Source organism: Chinchilla lanigera, unplaced genomic scaffold, assembly GCF_000276665.1.
Source record: "Chinchilla lanigera isolate Chin_1 unplaced genomic scaffold, ChiLan1.0 scaffold00044, whole genome shotgun sequence".
NCBI classification, from domain to species: Eukaryota; Metazoa; Chordata; class Mammalia; order Rodentia; family Chinchillidae; genus Chinchilla; species Chinchilla lanigera.
The window spans coordinates 10,603,324-10,617,713 of NW_004955445.1; the positions used below are offsets into that span (position 1 = coordinate 10,603,324).

General features: G+C 43.3%; 1 protein-coding gene and 1 long non-coding RNA gene across 2 annotated transcripts in view; both read left to right on the plus strand.

Moving 5' to 3' along the window:
* The window catches only part of LOC106149399, a 19,391-nt gene extending 19,213 nt beyond the window's left edge, over window positions 1–178 (plus strand). The window contains exon 7 of the mRNA XM_013518241.1: window positions 8–178. Within this exon, the coding sequence (XP_013373695.1) occupies window positions 8–178 (171 nt within the window). The remainder of the gene's footprint in view (window positions 1–7) is intronic.
* A 2,777-nt stretch (window positions 179–2,955) lies between these two features.
* Window positions 2,956–6,757, plus strand: LOC106149416. Its single transcript, XR_001235593.1, has 2 exons — window positions 2,956–3,182; window positions 5,815–6,757. It is a non-coding gene; the product is annotated as an uncharacterized LOC106149416 (long non-coding RNA).
* Window positions 6,758–14,390: the final 7,633 nt, after the last annotated feature.

A 14,390-nucleotide genomic window follows, 5' to 3' on the forward strand; every position in this document is an offset into this window, starting at 1 on the left:
CTCTCAGCGCCTGCAGCCAGCCGAGCGCTCGCCCGCCCTCGCTAGCCCGCGAGGAGACGAGGGCCCAGCCTCCTTCCCACCCACCGCCACCCCACACCGCCTCCCTCCCCGGGGCCGCGCACCCTCCCAGCACAGCCCCGGAGAAGGGAAAGGCTGGGCCAAGGGGCCTCACCCGTGACACCAACATTCATTCATTCATTCATTCATCCACCTATTCATCCATTCCGCATATATTGAGCATCTTTGGACTGGACCAGGTACAGCTATTCAGCCAGAACAGGACTGCTTTTCGGATTTCCCAGAACTTACAGTCACCTGGAGAGACATCATAAACAATCAAATAAAAAATGAGGTAATTTTAGAAAGTTGTAATTACTATGGTAGAGGGGAATATATGTGCTGGGAGTGGGGTGGGGTGATAATCTTAGCTGGAGCAGCTAGGAAAGGCCTTTCGAGGAGGAGGAGGGACCATCAGGATTACAGGAAGTGCCGCCAGTGAGAGAGATTCGGGGGTCTCCTCCTAGGTTCTACCCATTTTACAGATGAGGAAACCAAGGTCCCGAAAGCTTCTCTGCCTTACTGAAAGTAAGTTGCATATCCTCCTCTGCCCACAGGCCTTTTCAGTCTCCTCCACAGTCAGCTGTCTTAAACACACACAGTGAATTTCAGAGGAACAAGGTGAAGCTTAAGGAAGTTCTGTGCAAGGGGTGGCACCTACTTACATGAAAATGTATTCCTTCCCTCGCTGAAAGTCCACTTTCATGGAGTGTCATGGTATTTTTGTTTGTGGAATCTGCCAACCTTAAACTGATCCCGTGTGCCCAGCTCTTCCTTCCTTATCTCATTTAAACCCCAGAAGAGACTCCGCGGTAGCTGGTGCTGCTAGCGCATCCCATTTTATGGGCCAGTGCAAAGCCAATAGAGGCCAAAAGTAGCCTGCTAGGAATGAATTGGGGGGTAGGGCGGGCTGCAAAGCCCTTGCATTTATTTATGTAGATTCTAGAGTTGGAAACCAGGCCCTCACATATGCTCAGCCACTGAGCCACATCCCCAGCCCTGGCGTTGCTCTTAAGACGCTGTCTAGACTGTGGGGCTGGTTGACCGTTTCCGGGAAGCCGGTAGACGTGAAGTTCCTGGGCTCTGCATTTGCTTCAGCCCCTTTCTAAGGCCCTGATGGGAGCCATTGTTCAGGGAGTGACATTTATCCGCCATCTGCTTTTGACATGGGGCTGCAGTCAGTAAAGATTGCTCCTTCTGCTGCGATTCCCCGCTTGCCCTTGAGGAGGGAAGGGAGGTGGCCGCCCGGCATTTTGAGGCTCACCTGAGGGGGCGCTGAGTTGGGAATGTTGTGATGTTTGCGTACTTTTTCAGCTTCATGAAGTCTGTATTTGTTGTGATTTCTTTTATTAACTTAAGGCGTCATGTTTTATATCTACTTTTGGACTCCTTATAATTTTGTACTCTTTTTCTTAAGGAGGGGTCTAAAATTGTGTTAGTATCAGGCCCCACCATCCCCGGCCCCATCTCTGGTCCTGGCTTACTCTGTCCCCCTCAGGCCAGAGCAAATGTACTCAATAAGCATGATTTGTCCTTCCAGGAGCAGGCCAGGGTTAGGCCTGCTGCTCCAGGCATGAGGACTGCAGCTCTTCTGCCTTCTAGAAGCGAACTGTGTGTGTGCTTGCTTTGATTTTCTCTTCTCATGAGCTTAGATAACAGTGCCCATTGTATTATTACTGTGAGGATTTACTGAGCTTGCGCTCGTGTTACTCTTCTGTGACTGCGGCTGGTGCTCGCAATGGCTCAGCATGGATTACTGCTGTGCACGCAACTTCACCCTGCATAGCATCTTTTCAGAGAGCCCAGCTGCTGGAATGAGCAGCTCCATGTTCTCCAGAGGTGTTTAGTTGGCCTTGACCCCTGAACCCATATACACGTGTGTGTGTGTGTGTGTGTGTGTGTGTGTGTGTGTGTGTGTTTAAGGAGTAGACTGGAATAGACTGGCACCTCCCTACGTGAGAGTTCTGTATCCTCAAATTCAACCAACTTTAGATCAAAAATATTTGGGAAAAGATTTTTTTCTGTGATGAGTACCTGTGACATTTTTCCATGTCACGCATGATTCCCTAAAGGATAGAGTGTAATTACAAGCATTCATTTACATTTTATTTGGCATTGTGAGGCATCCGGAGATGACCTGAAGCATCTGAGGGATGCACATAGGTTTTATGCAAATACTAAGTTATTTTACAAAGGGACTGGAGCATGGGCAGCTCCAGGGGGCTCCTGGGAGGTCCTGGAATGAGGATGACTGGATCTGTACCTGTACACTTACCCTCTCTCTCTCTCTCTCTCTCTCACACACACACACACACACACACACACACACACACACACATGAGCCTATACTAGCAGGACAGGAAGAGTGTTTGCATCTGTGGATCATGGCAGGACATGTTGAACACTTAATGACTAGGGGTGCCCTATGGAATGCAAAGGGTTAATCTACTTCCTTCAAATCATTTTACTCCATCACCAGAATCTGTCCCATTATCTCATAAATTGCAGCCCTACCCTGTCCCCCCTGAGAGCAAAGCAGGAGACAGGTGCTTATTAATTTTATTTTTCCTTCTCTCAGGGCAGCGGTTCTCAACCCCCATGCACATTAGCGTCTCCAGGGGAGATTTTAAAAATCCCCGTGCTGAGGCCCCACCTCGCACCAATTAGGCCAGGCTCTCTGGAGATAGGACTGTGGCATTAGCATTGTTCAGAGCTCTTGTGTGGTGCCATAGTAAGGCAGAGGCCAGAATCCCCATCGCTTTTCTTGTTTGTTTGTTTGTTTGTTTTGTTTTGTTTTTTCTTTTCAGTACTGAGGATCGAACCCAGGCACTTTGTGGTGAGCTACATCCTTAGCCCTTTTTTATTTTTTTTTTATTTTGAGACAAGATCTTGCTAAGTCACAAAATTGCACAGGCTGGGCTTGGACTTGACATCCTCCTGCCTCAGCATCCCAGAGTGCTGGGATTACAGATGAAGACAGTCTGTTGAGAGAGTAAGAGTCACAGCAGATGAGCAGAAGCTGAACTAGGATGGAAAGCCCCAATTCGTATTCAAGGACATGGAAAATTCAGCCACCTTCCCCTATAGGAGGGCCCTTTCTGTTCCTTTATCCTGGTTTCTCTTTGGTAAGTATTTATCCTCATTTTATAATAACACATAAAAAAATCCCAAACAAACTTTGGAAGTGCTAAGCCATAAAGCAGATTCTTTAGGGTGGAAACCATAGCGTGTCTACCCTGGAGTAAAACACATTCTCCCCGTCCACCCCGAATCTTCTCAGTAAATGGACTCCAACGCCAAGAGGCCATATTAACTTTGAAAACCATGAATTTCACAATGTATTCAGCGTGTATAGATAGCCCACAGACAGACATGTATAGTCTCCATGCAAAATCACCTCTCATTTCTATACATGTTCCTTTCCCATCTGCAAAGATCTCCTCTACAAAAAAAGTACTCCATTTTAAAATGCATTTATTTAAACCTTGACTCTTTCAAAAATGGTTTGAGGCAGAACCTAAAAACATGTATGGCAGCAGAATAAAGAAAAGCTGACAGAGAAAAATAGGAATGAAAAGAAAGTCAAGGACAGGGTGGATACACAAAGTGTGGACTGGAGGTCTTGCCGGTCGTGGACCAATAATTAGATGCTGAGCTTCCTGGCAGCCATTGCAAAGAGGGAAATGAATCAATTACAATATCAAGGGGTATTCACACTTTCTTTATTCAAAAGTAAGCATGCATAGAAATACAATATGAAAAAAGAGATAAAAAACGGCAGCTATAGATTCATACTTCACCCCTTTCTCTTGTAAGTACTTGTGAAGGGTCTTAAAGGAATCCCCCAAAGTGTTGTAGAATCAGCAAGGAAAGCCATGAATTTCAAAGCATTTCATTGTGTTCATGATTCACGATGCTAAGGTTCTGAGTTTAAATCTTGGTACCAAAAGAAAAAGAAGGGGCTGGGGATTTAGCTCAGCGGCAAAAGTGCCTGCCTGGCAAGCACAAGGTCGTGAGTTTGGTTCCTGGTACCGGAGAAAAACAAACAAAAAAAAGAGAAAGTAACTGGAAAAGGAAGAGGGTAAGAGATTTCAGAGGAGGTATAAAAAGTGACAAAAGACAAAAGAAAAAGAAGATTCACAGTGCCTCCAAGCTACTTGGCAAATCAAAGCTTTACCCGATACAGATAGTAGAGAGAGGTTTCCCCCGTGTTCTTAAAAAGTGGCAATCTGTGACACGGAGCATAGGTGTGGGGGGATGCTTTCCACAAACTTGAAATAGTACAAAAGTACCCACCAGCCCCTCTCCTCAAGAGAGAAATTTCACATCTTCCCTAACTCCAGACAAGTATAGGCATACGCCAAGCCTCTAAACTAAACAACGGTTGCAAACAGACTCCCAGTAGAATGTCTTTCTTTTAACCTCAAATTTCATAGAAGGCATGCTTCTCACCATTATTAGAAAAAAACCTTTAACAATAATTTTTAAAGGAAAATAACAAAAATAGCAACAAAAAGAAAAAGATTCAGACTTGTACCCCCAAAATGTCATTCAGTGCTTCTCTCAAAATAACACAAGAGAAAACTGGCAGTTCAACCACAGTAAGGGCATATCAGGGCCACATTTTGAAAAGTGCAAAGAAGCAGCAGGAGCGACTCACTGTTGGATGTGGCGGTGACGCTGAGATACCATATGCAAACTTGCTGTTCATTGAAAACTTGAGTGGTTCTAGTGATCAGAAAGTCATGTTTTAAGCATTTTCCATCCTGCAGCTTAAATGTGTCCTCTCCAAAATTCAGGTGTGGCAACTTAACGTCCAGTATCGTGGTAATAAGAGGTGAGGTCTTTAAGAGATAAGTAGGTCATGAGGGCTTCTCCCTTGCAAATGGGATTAAGGCTCTTATAAAAGATGTTTGCTCACTCCTCTGTCTCCACCATGTGAGAACACAACAGTCCTTCCTGCTGAGGAGACAGCAACCCGGTGCCACCTTGGAAGCAGAGAAAAGCCTTCTCCATACAACGAAGCCTTCCAGAGCCTTGATCTTGGCTCCAGAACTGTGAGGAAATTTCTTTTTTTTTTCTTAATAAAATACCAGTCTCAGGTATTTTGTTATAGCAAATCAAATGGACTAAGACAACACTTTAAGTGTTTAGTTTCATTTTGTGAAACTGAGGACTTGAGTTAACATGTCATGCGTTATGATTTTTTCCTATCTAATATGATGGGAAGTGAACCAGAGTTGGTTCCCAAGGTGGTACTGTTGGCAGGTGGTGGAATCGTTAGGGAGGGGTGGCACCTACTGGGAGGTCCTTAGGTCACTGGGGCTGGGACGGTAGGACCCCAGTCTCCTTCGTGTCTCTCACTGTTTCCTGGCTAATAAGGTGAGCCATTTGCTGTGGCACACACTCCTGTTAGGATGTGCTTTTGTCACCAGAGACCTAGAACAAAGTGCTAATCCCTGGACCCTCCAGAACCATTAGCCAAAATAAACCTTTGCTCTGTAGTTAATTGCCTCAGGTATTTCACTGTAGTGAGGAAAAGTTGACAAATACTAGTTTCACTCAGCTCTTTCCATTAGGCTGGGGACAGGCTGACTTTCTAATAGTAGCCCCAAGAATTTCTACCCCTCATTTCCTTGCCATTTCCTGCGAAGACCTCTCTTTTTTTTTTCCAGAGACAAAAAGCAAGCAGAATGACAAAATTCTGGCTTCTTAATACAACAGACTTGTCTTTTCTCTTTGCTTTTCTCTGAATAGAGTATGTTTGTTGGTGAGCCCGGACAGGCTGCAGAGGTTCCCAGAGTCGCCCCACACGTTCTATGATGGAAGAGTCTGTGGTCCTGAGGTTGGAGAGACCTCAGGGTTAGAAGCTCAGACACCTTTCGAGAAGAGGACTCTTCTGAGAGCAAAAGAGGCTTTTGTGACAATGGCACATACACCAAGAGTGTCCCCAGCACAGTGGGACAGTTGTCCTTGCCACTTTAGTTGGACTGCTCAGATCTCTCCTAAGTACCAAAGACATGCAACGGATGATCACCCATCAAATGAGAGGCAGATGCCAACTTTCGTGCTCAGACCTGGGCATAGCTCTTCCTCTCCCTCTGGAGCAGAACTCCAGGTGGTGCTCTGGCCCAAGTGGCTGGTTGTTGTGCCACCTCCATGCCGTAAAAGACGGATAGTACATAGGGTCCATATTCAGGTGGATAGTGTGTAGGGTCCATATTCAGGTGGATAGTACGTAGGGTCCAGCATGGCTACTGTGAGTGCTCTCCCTGTCTCATGTCCACAGCTCTTGCTCTTCAGGAATCTCTGAAATGCCGTGCCGTGGGCCTCTTCAGCGGGCCGGTGACATTTAAGGATCTCTTCTTGGAATAGTGCCTCTGCCTGCACAAAAATGCACAGATGGCACACATGGTGTCGGAAAATTGAATACGGATAGGAAAAAATTAACGTATACTCCAACCTCACATCATGCACAATGGTACCTAGGAGATTTTAATTAGCCCGGAGTGGATCGCAGATTTAAATCACAACAATAAGATCCTGAAACCATCCGATGTCCAGAAGAAAACATAAGGAAAAAAATCCCTGCAACCCGGGGTCTGGGAAAGATTTTTTAGAGCACAAAAAGCACAAACCGTGAAGGAAAACATCGATAAGTTGAACTTCATCACACTCCTAAATGAAATAAATCAGACACGTATGTATAAACATTGCACTGTCTCTCTGGTGTGAGAGACTGAAAGAGTAACTAAGAACCAAAATGTATAGTAGTTATTGTGAAATAAAAAGTAATTGTTTAAAGGGAAAGGGGAAGAGGGATGGAAGAGAGGGAGGGAAATGGGAAAAAGATATGTACAGGTACTAAGATATGTACAGGTACCAGTTCCCATGATAAATGTGATCACTATACTTATCTAAATTATACCAATAATTAAGTTAAAAAATATATAATGCAACTGTATATTTGTAGAAATATATACTCTTTAATATAAAATAAAAAAATTTACTAGGGTAGCAGAAACATTGGACAGCTGGAGTACTTAGAAAGAACATCCAGGTTATCAAACTTAGAAACATAGTTGAAAGTGTTTCAGGACATTTAAATGCTAAAGGTTTGAAAGCTAAGTTTATAAATGGTACCAAATGTTAAACAGTGATTTTCTTAAAAACAAGGAGTGAGTTTTTGTTACACTAGTCCTTTAAATAGAACAAGTGATTTTAAAAGGGAACTGAAAAACTCAAGGGAAAAACTAGGTTTGGTAAATTGCAACTTTAGTAATTCAAAATTATTTCCTAGAACTTGTGTGCAGCTGATTCTGCAGACCAAATCGACTCAGACTCACACAGCACAGCATGGGTGATTGGAAATGGAACGGCCACAGGAATCCCAGGATCCTTCTGTCCTGTGTTTATTTTTGACCTAAGTAGCCTAGGCATCCATCCCTCCTGTCCCCTGTTTGGGCCACTGCCATTGAGGAATTAGCCACAAACACAAGAAAATTCTTTTCAGTGACCTAAGGAAGAGAGAGGTCACTGGTTACACTGGACTTAGGAACAAATTTAAAATACTAAACCACTTAATTTTTCAAAACAGAAGAATCTAAACAAATGCTCCACTGGTGAATAAATGAACATTCCTTGCCAAAACCCCAGTTGGTTTGGAAAGCATTTTTTTCCAGGTTGCTTCGGCAGAGCTGAGTTCCTTGGCCTGCCCTCTCCGACAGTGAAGAAAAATCCCAAGGGGTAAAAAATAGCTGCATAATAGCATTTTTAACAACCTGCGAGATTAATGGCGGTTACATACCAACGTGCAAACGTCTTCCACATAGGCGTGGTGGAGAGATCAGATAAAGTAGTTGTATTAGTGATCTTCCCAATATGAACGATTGCTTCTTTTTCCTATTATTCTTTTTCAGTAGTTACTATATTATTTAGGGTATCAGTTTGGTTGTTGTGACAATAAGACATCTTCAAAAAGTGGCTTTCATATGATACATGTTTTTTTTTTCCCAGATATAAAAGTGTAGATAGACATTGGTGGCTTCTTTGCGTGGCCCCACAGTCATCTGGTACCAGAATTCTTCTGTTTTCTTGCTCTGTTATGGACAATAAGAGATTTCCATTTTGTAGTTCAAAATGGCTGCCTTAACTCCAGTCATCACATCTACCTTCCAACCAGGAATAAGCAGGTCCAGAGCTGTAGGTCATACCTTTTGTTTCTTAAGAATCTACACAGAAGTTGAACATATCAAATCTATTGACCAGGACTTAATAATATGGCCATGTCTACTTTCCTGGGACACTGGGTCTTTATTCAGGTGGATAGTACCAAGCTAAATGTCCTATTATGGTGGCACAAAGGGAGAACAGAGAGGTGACAGCTATTAGTTTCTGCGATGTTAAACATAAGATTCAGCAAGATGTTGAACGTTGTGTGCATGTGACTTTTCTTGTAAAATATTCCTTGTAAGTTTAAATTGCTCTGACTGCTTCATTTGGAAATACCTACTAAAATGTAAGGTGTGGGCTGGGGAGATTGTACAGTGGTAGAGAGCTTACTTAATACCAGGCCCTGGGGTTGATTACAGCACTGAACAAAACAGTTAAACTGACCTATTAATTCCATTTTCTATCTTCTCTCTGGAAAAACACATCAAATAGCCTACACGGAGCATCTGTAAGATGTTTACTGTAGTGTTATCTACAGAGAAATGGAAACAAGATGAATGCCAATCAAAGGACAATGACCAAATGACGTGGTAGACCCATATCTTGGAGTCCTTAAGAAGAAGAATCTATATGTATGGGAAACATAATCTGTAGAATGTCATGAATGGTATGACTGTTTATCTACTGAACATGAACATATACCACATGCTCCTAAATAATCAGAGCCCTATCTGAAAAAGTACTTTATTAAAAATATTTGGCTGGGTGTGGCACACTCCTGTAAACCCAGCACTCAGGGAGGCTGAGGCAGGAAGATCAAAAGTTTCAGACCAGCCCAGGCAATACCTTGTCTCACAATAAAAAATAAAAAGGGCTGGGATATAGCTCATTGCAGGCCCTAAGTTCAAACCCCTGTAACACACTTGCATGTGCACGTGAGCATGTGCACGCACACACACACACACACACAATAAAAAGGTTTATATTTTTAAAAAGAAAAAATATATATTATATGATATATATGTATTTCAAAAGAAAATATAGAGTCCACCAAAAATGTATACACACCAGGAAAAGGAAAACTTGTATACATATTTTAATGCTAAGTTTATTGAGACATCATGAGATGAATACACATTTCTTTTGGCTTCTACAGTTACAAGAGGTGCTCAGCGTGGTGGCCATTCACTTCCGGACATGGTGAACTGCTGCTTGGGTAACCGTGGTCATTGGGATTGCTGCACTGTCATTTTCAGTTTCTTCTCTAAAGGCCAGAAGTATAGTGGGTTTTCTGTGATATACTACAACCTCTAGAGTCCCTCATATGAGGCTGACACCATCTGTTGGAAAAAACAACGTACTAGTTTTCTTTTCCTGAGTGTGCATACATTTTTTGGGGGGGGCTTCTGTATATATTCCACATACGGTGGTACCTCGATTCATGAACTTAATTTCTTTTACGATTTTGGAAAAGATGGCCACATTCATGTTGGTGTGGGAAAGACGGCCAGGGCCATGTTTGTTCTCTGATGCAGAGTTTGTAGACAAAGACAAAATTTTTTCAAGTGCTTTTGTTTGTGAATCAAGGCACCAGGCTACAGTGTGAGCAGTGGATGTTACTGTTTAGCGTACTGCTGAGATACCACCGATTTTGCGAATGGCCCTCACTTGGAATACTGTGACAGCGTCTCCAGATTCGATCCCGGTTACTACACATCTTTGGTGAGAATACTACAGAAGTGATGCCGAGTCACTTTTGTGGTACATGGTTTCAATTTGTTCATTAATGGTGACGTTAACTCTGATACTTAATTAAGTTGTTGCCTGCCGGCTTCTCCACTATCAAGTAGCTCTCTTTCCTTTGTAGTTAATAAGTCTTTGTGGGGAAATACTTTAAGGTTAGGTTGATATCCCCTGGTCCCCATCAAACTTCCAATTAATTCATTAGCTCATTACTATTCTTTTGCTCAGTGAGTGTCTTAGTCGCTTTCTTTGTTGCTGGGATACAGTACCCAACACCTGCAACTTAAGAGAGCAAAGGTTGATTTTGGCTCTCAGTTTGTAGAGGTTTCAGTGAATACTTGGCTGGCTCCAAGGCAGGGTGGCACGGCATGGGGCATCACGAGGGGGACTGACCATAGAGAGGCAGGCAGGAAGAAGAGTGGAAGGGCAGAATGGAGAAGAAACCCTCCCAGGCCACGGCCCCAGTGACCCACCTCTGCTGACCAGGTTCCACCTCCTAAGAGCAAGTCAGCTAGATGCTCATCACCGGACTAATCCACTGGTAACCAAAGCCCCACCTATGAGCACGTGAGGCTCTAGGGGGACACCTAGCTATAAATCACATCAATGGCTATCATCCATCACTATCTCATTTATTTTGACAGCCACAGTGTCCCAGAGGTGGTCAGCGAGCCTCTTCCTGCTGGCTTCTCTATCCCCTTAATGCTTCTCCTCGTTCTTTGGGCACTTACTTCCTCTCTGGCTGCGCAAGATACTCAGCTTGGTCTCCTACTTCTCTTGCCCTGGGCCTAGAATCGGTCATTTCCCAAAAGTGTTTGTGTAAAATAATTTTCAGACGCCAAGTTCTAGGCCCTGAGTGAGTCTGTTGCTACGGTGATGTTGCTGCCCTTGGGGTGGACAGAGCTGTGTGTACATGATACACAGACATGTGCACACACAGACACACAGATGTGTGTACACACACACACAACAACATTTGTACTTCTTTAGCTGTCCATATATGTTGAAAGCCATGTGTTTATTCCAAGACTGTCTATAGAATGTAGAGGGTCCAGTGCAAAAGGAAAACATGGGGCATCTTGTTCAAAAGGCAGAAATGGACCAGGTTAAAGATACTGCACTCCAATGTTCCCCTGTCTTCTACAAGCTCTCTTGGCCTGTCCTGGTGTTTTACAATTGCTGTTTAGTGCTGTGCGTGGAGGAAACTTTTGGCAGAATCCAGACTCTGAGGAGGCAGAGCCCAACCCTGCAACTCAGAGCAAGTGCAGACCACCTTCTGGGCATCTGTCTCCTGCCACTTGCTAGACTAATGTTCAGGCCCCTGCCAAGGAGGAGACTTGAGGCCAGGCATCTTCCCTGCCCCAGGCCACCCTCTAACCATAGGGAGACAAGCAGTGCACCCAGATGTGCCCGGTACCTGAATCAGAGGCGGGTGCCATGAGCAGAGGATGACAGTGTTCATGGAGATGGGGACAGGGAGACCGGAAGAACCTGAGCCTCTGTGGTGGAGGGAAGGTGGCTGAGACCCATCCCAGGGAGGCAGGGAGATGGCGGGACATGGGATGGCTCTCAGCCAACATCCCACGTCCCTGAGCCTGCTCCACTGTCCCCTCAGACTTGACTTAAAAAATGCAATTTCCAAGGTAACGTTTTTAAGAATTTCTGAACAGTGGTTGCCCAGCATCAGAGCATAAGCACAGGGTCACACACCAGCGAGGCTGGCCCTAGCTTCTACCCATAGTCCAATACCAACCCCACACACAGGCTCTTTTTGCTTTCTTTCTCTCTACATATTTATATCCATCATTGCCAATAGCGAGGAGGCTGGGTCCTTATGTGTCTGTTCATGTCCTTTGTTTGCAATTCATCTTCCATTGCTGTCCAGCTTTCTGCAATGCAGAAGCTGTCCTTGCCCTCCCAGGATCCTTGCACCCTGGCCAGGAGCTGCCTCTTCCCGACAGGTATGCCTCCTCATTACTCTCAGCGATGTGCACCCACCCTGCTCCGGGCAGGCAGCACCTTACCAACATGGGACCCCAGCACTGATGCCCCAGTGGGGGCACCTGCCCCCTAAGAACAAGTATTCTATGCTGGACCACTCCCATCTGTTTGCACCATGGATGCCTATCTTTTTCAAATGGCTTTTGAGCTGACTTGATCAGAAAGGGAAGAGAAAAGATGGGAAAGGGAAGGGGAATAAGAGCAGAGGAAGATCCAAAAAGATTTTTTTCGGTACAGTGAGCAAGTTTGGTAATTCCTCTGGAAGAGGAAATGTCTGCAAAGAACAGCTTGGAAAAGAATGACAAACTGCCTTACCAGATTTCACAACAGTAAGTGGAGCTATAATAGTTGAAATGAAAAAGGGCTGGACCATTGTCATAAAATATGTGTCTAGGAACAAGCACATTTGTTTTGCTCAGTGGGGAAAGCACGGGGCAGTGAACACTGTTGCACAACCGCCTTGGTGGCAAAGGTTAAGTCTTACCTCACTGCTATCTAAAAACAAACTCTAGGCCTGGGATGTGGCTCCGTGGTAGAGCATTCGCCTAGCATGGGCAAAACCCTGGGTTCAATCCCAAAAAACTGTAAAAACAGAACAAAACAAATTCCATGCAGAATTGAAATGCACATTAAAAGAAAAAATAAAGGAAAAGAAAGAGAGCTGAGCATGGTGGTGCACACCTGTGATCCCACCCCTTGGAAGGCTGACGGAAGAGGATTATGAGTTTGAGGTCAGCCTTGCTTCTGTAATGAGGTCCTATATTAAAACACAAAGCAAAGAAGCAAAGAAGGAAGGAAGGAACGAAAAAACAAGCATAAAGATACTAGAAGAAAACGTGGGACTGTTTCTTAGGACAAAGAGACCTTCTTTGAAAAGACCACACTACAACTAAACCAAAACAAACAAAAAAGCAAAATCTGTAATGAAAAAGACTTCATTATTTGACTACAAAAGGTTTAAACTTTTTGTCTAGGAAAAAAAATCAGAAACCAAACTAAAAAGCAAAGGCCAGTTTAGAAGTGACATTTGTTTTTTTTTTTTTTTCCAGGTACTGGGAATTGAACCCATGACCTCCCACTTGCGAGGTAGGTGCTGTGCCACTGAGCTAAATTCCCAATCCCTAGAAGTGACATTTGATAAATATAAAACAATTAATAGTTCAGAGTACATTTATCAATAAATCCTACCAGCAAATAAAAGAAAGACAAATGATCCAGTGGAATAGTAAACGAAAAGTATGAAGATGCAATTAACAAGCCATGAAATGGAAAGGGATAATAAATATAAAAAAGATGTTCAGGCTCATTAAAAATTCAGAATAGCTAAAGAAAACATACCGAAAAGTGCTTTTGTACCTATAGATTGGTAAACATGAAAAAGCTTCCTAACAACCAGCTTGCCTGCAGTTATGAGGAAGTGAGTATGTTTGGGGAGCATGGGGAGTTAATGGGGAGCATGGGGAGCTGTATAGTAAATGGTTCAACTTTTTTAGAGGAAAGTTCACATGTACGAATACATTTGCTATATTATACTTTAAATGTTAATCTTATTTTTATGTTTTAAATTTATATATATTCATATATATGAGCAAAGTACATGTGCAAATCCTTTAGCCCAGAAATTTAATTTCTATCTATCTTAAAAAATAGTTATGTAGAGGCATGAGAAAACATATATAAAGGTCTTCACCAATATCTAGCATAAGCAACCCTAATCAGAGATCTGAAATGGTCCAGAATCCAAAACTTACTGGACACTAACACGATGCCACAAATAGAAAACTCCACATCATGCAATTTGATTTCATGTACAAAATTATTAAGACTATTGTATGAAGTGAATTTCAGCCTATGTATATATGGTGCATATGAAATATACATGAATTCAGTGTCTTGACTTGGGTCTCGTCCCCAAGCTAGCTGATTATGTATATAATACCAAAACGCTTCTGATCCCAATCATTTCAAATAAGGGATACCCAGCCCATGCATACCATGATATATGACTAAATCTACATACAATCGCAGGAGTGGTATCACCCCACATCTCCGTATGATGCAGCCTAGTTAGAGTGTGACCACCCCTCACCTTCTTTCTATGGCTAGCAGCAAGTCACAGGTGCTGCTCACTCAAAGAAAGAGATCTATGCAGGCTGTAATGCAGGGAACGGAGACTGTGGACACTGCCTGTTCCAACATCTCTGTTCCAGTTATTAAAAACCAATCCTTTATCGCTCCATTGATAGAATTATTTTGGCAGGAGAAGAGAGAAGAAAGAGGATTTACCAGGAAGGTAGAATTTCATTTTTAAATGGGAGTTTTACACCAAAGAGATGACAAATTTAACTGCCAGGATTCTTTTATGATTTATTTACACTAATTTTAAATCATCACTTCAAGCCATAGTGCACAGAAGA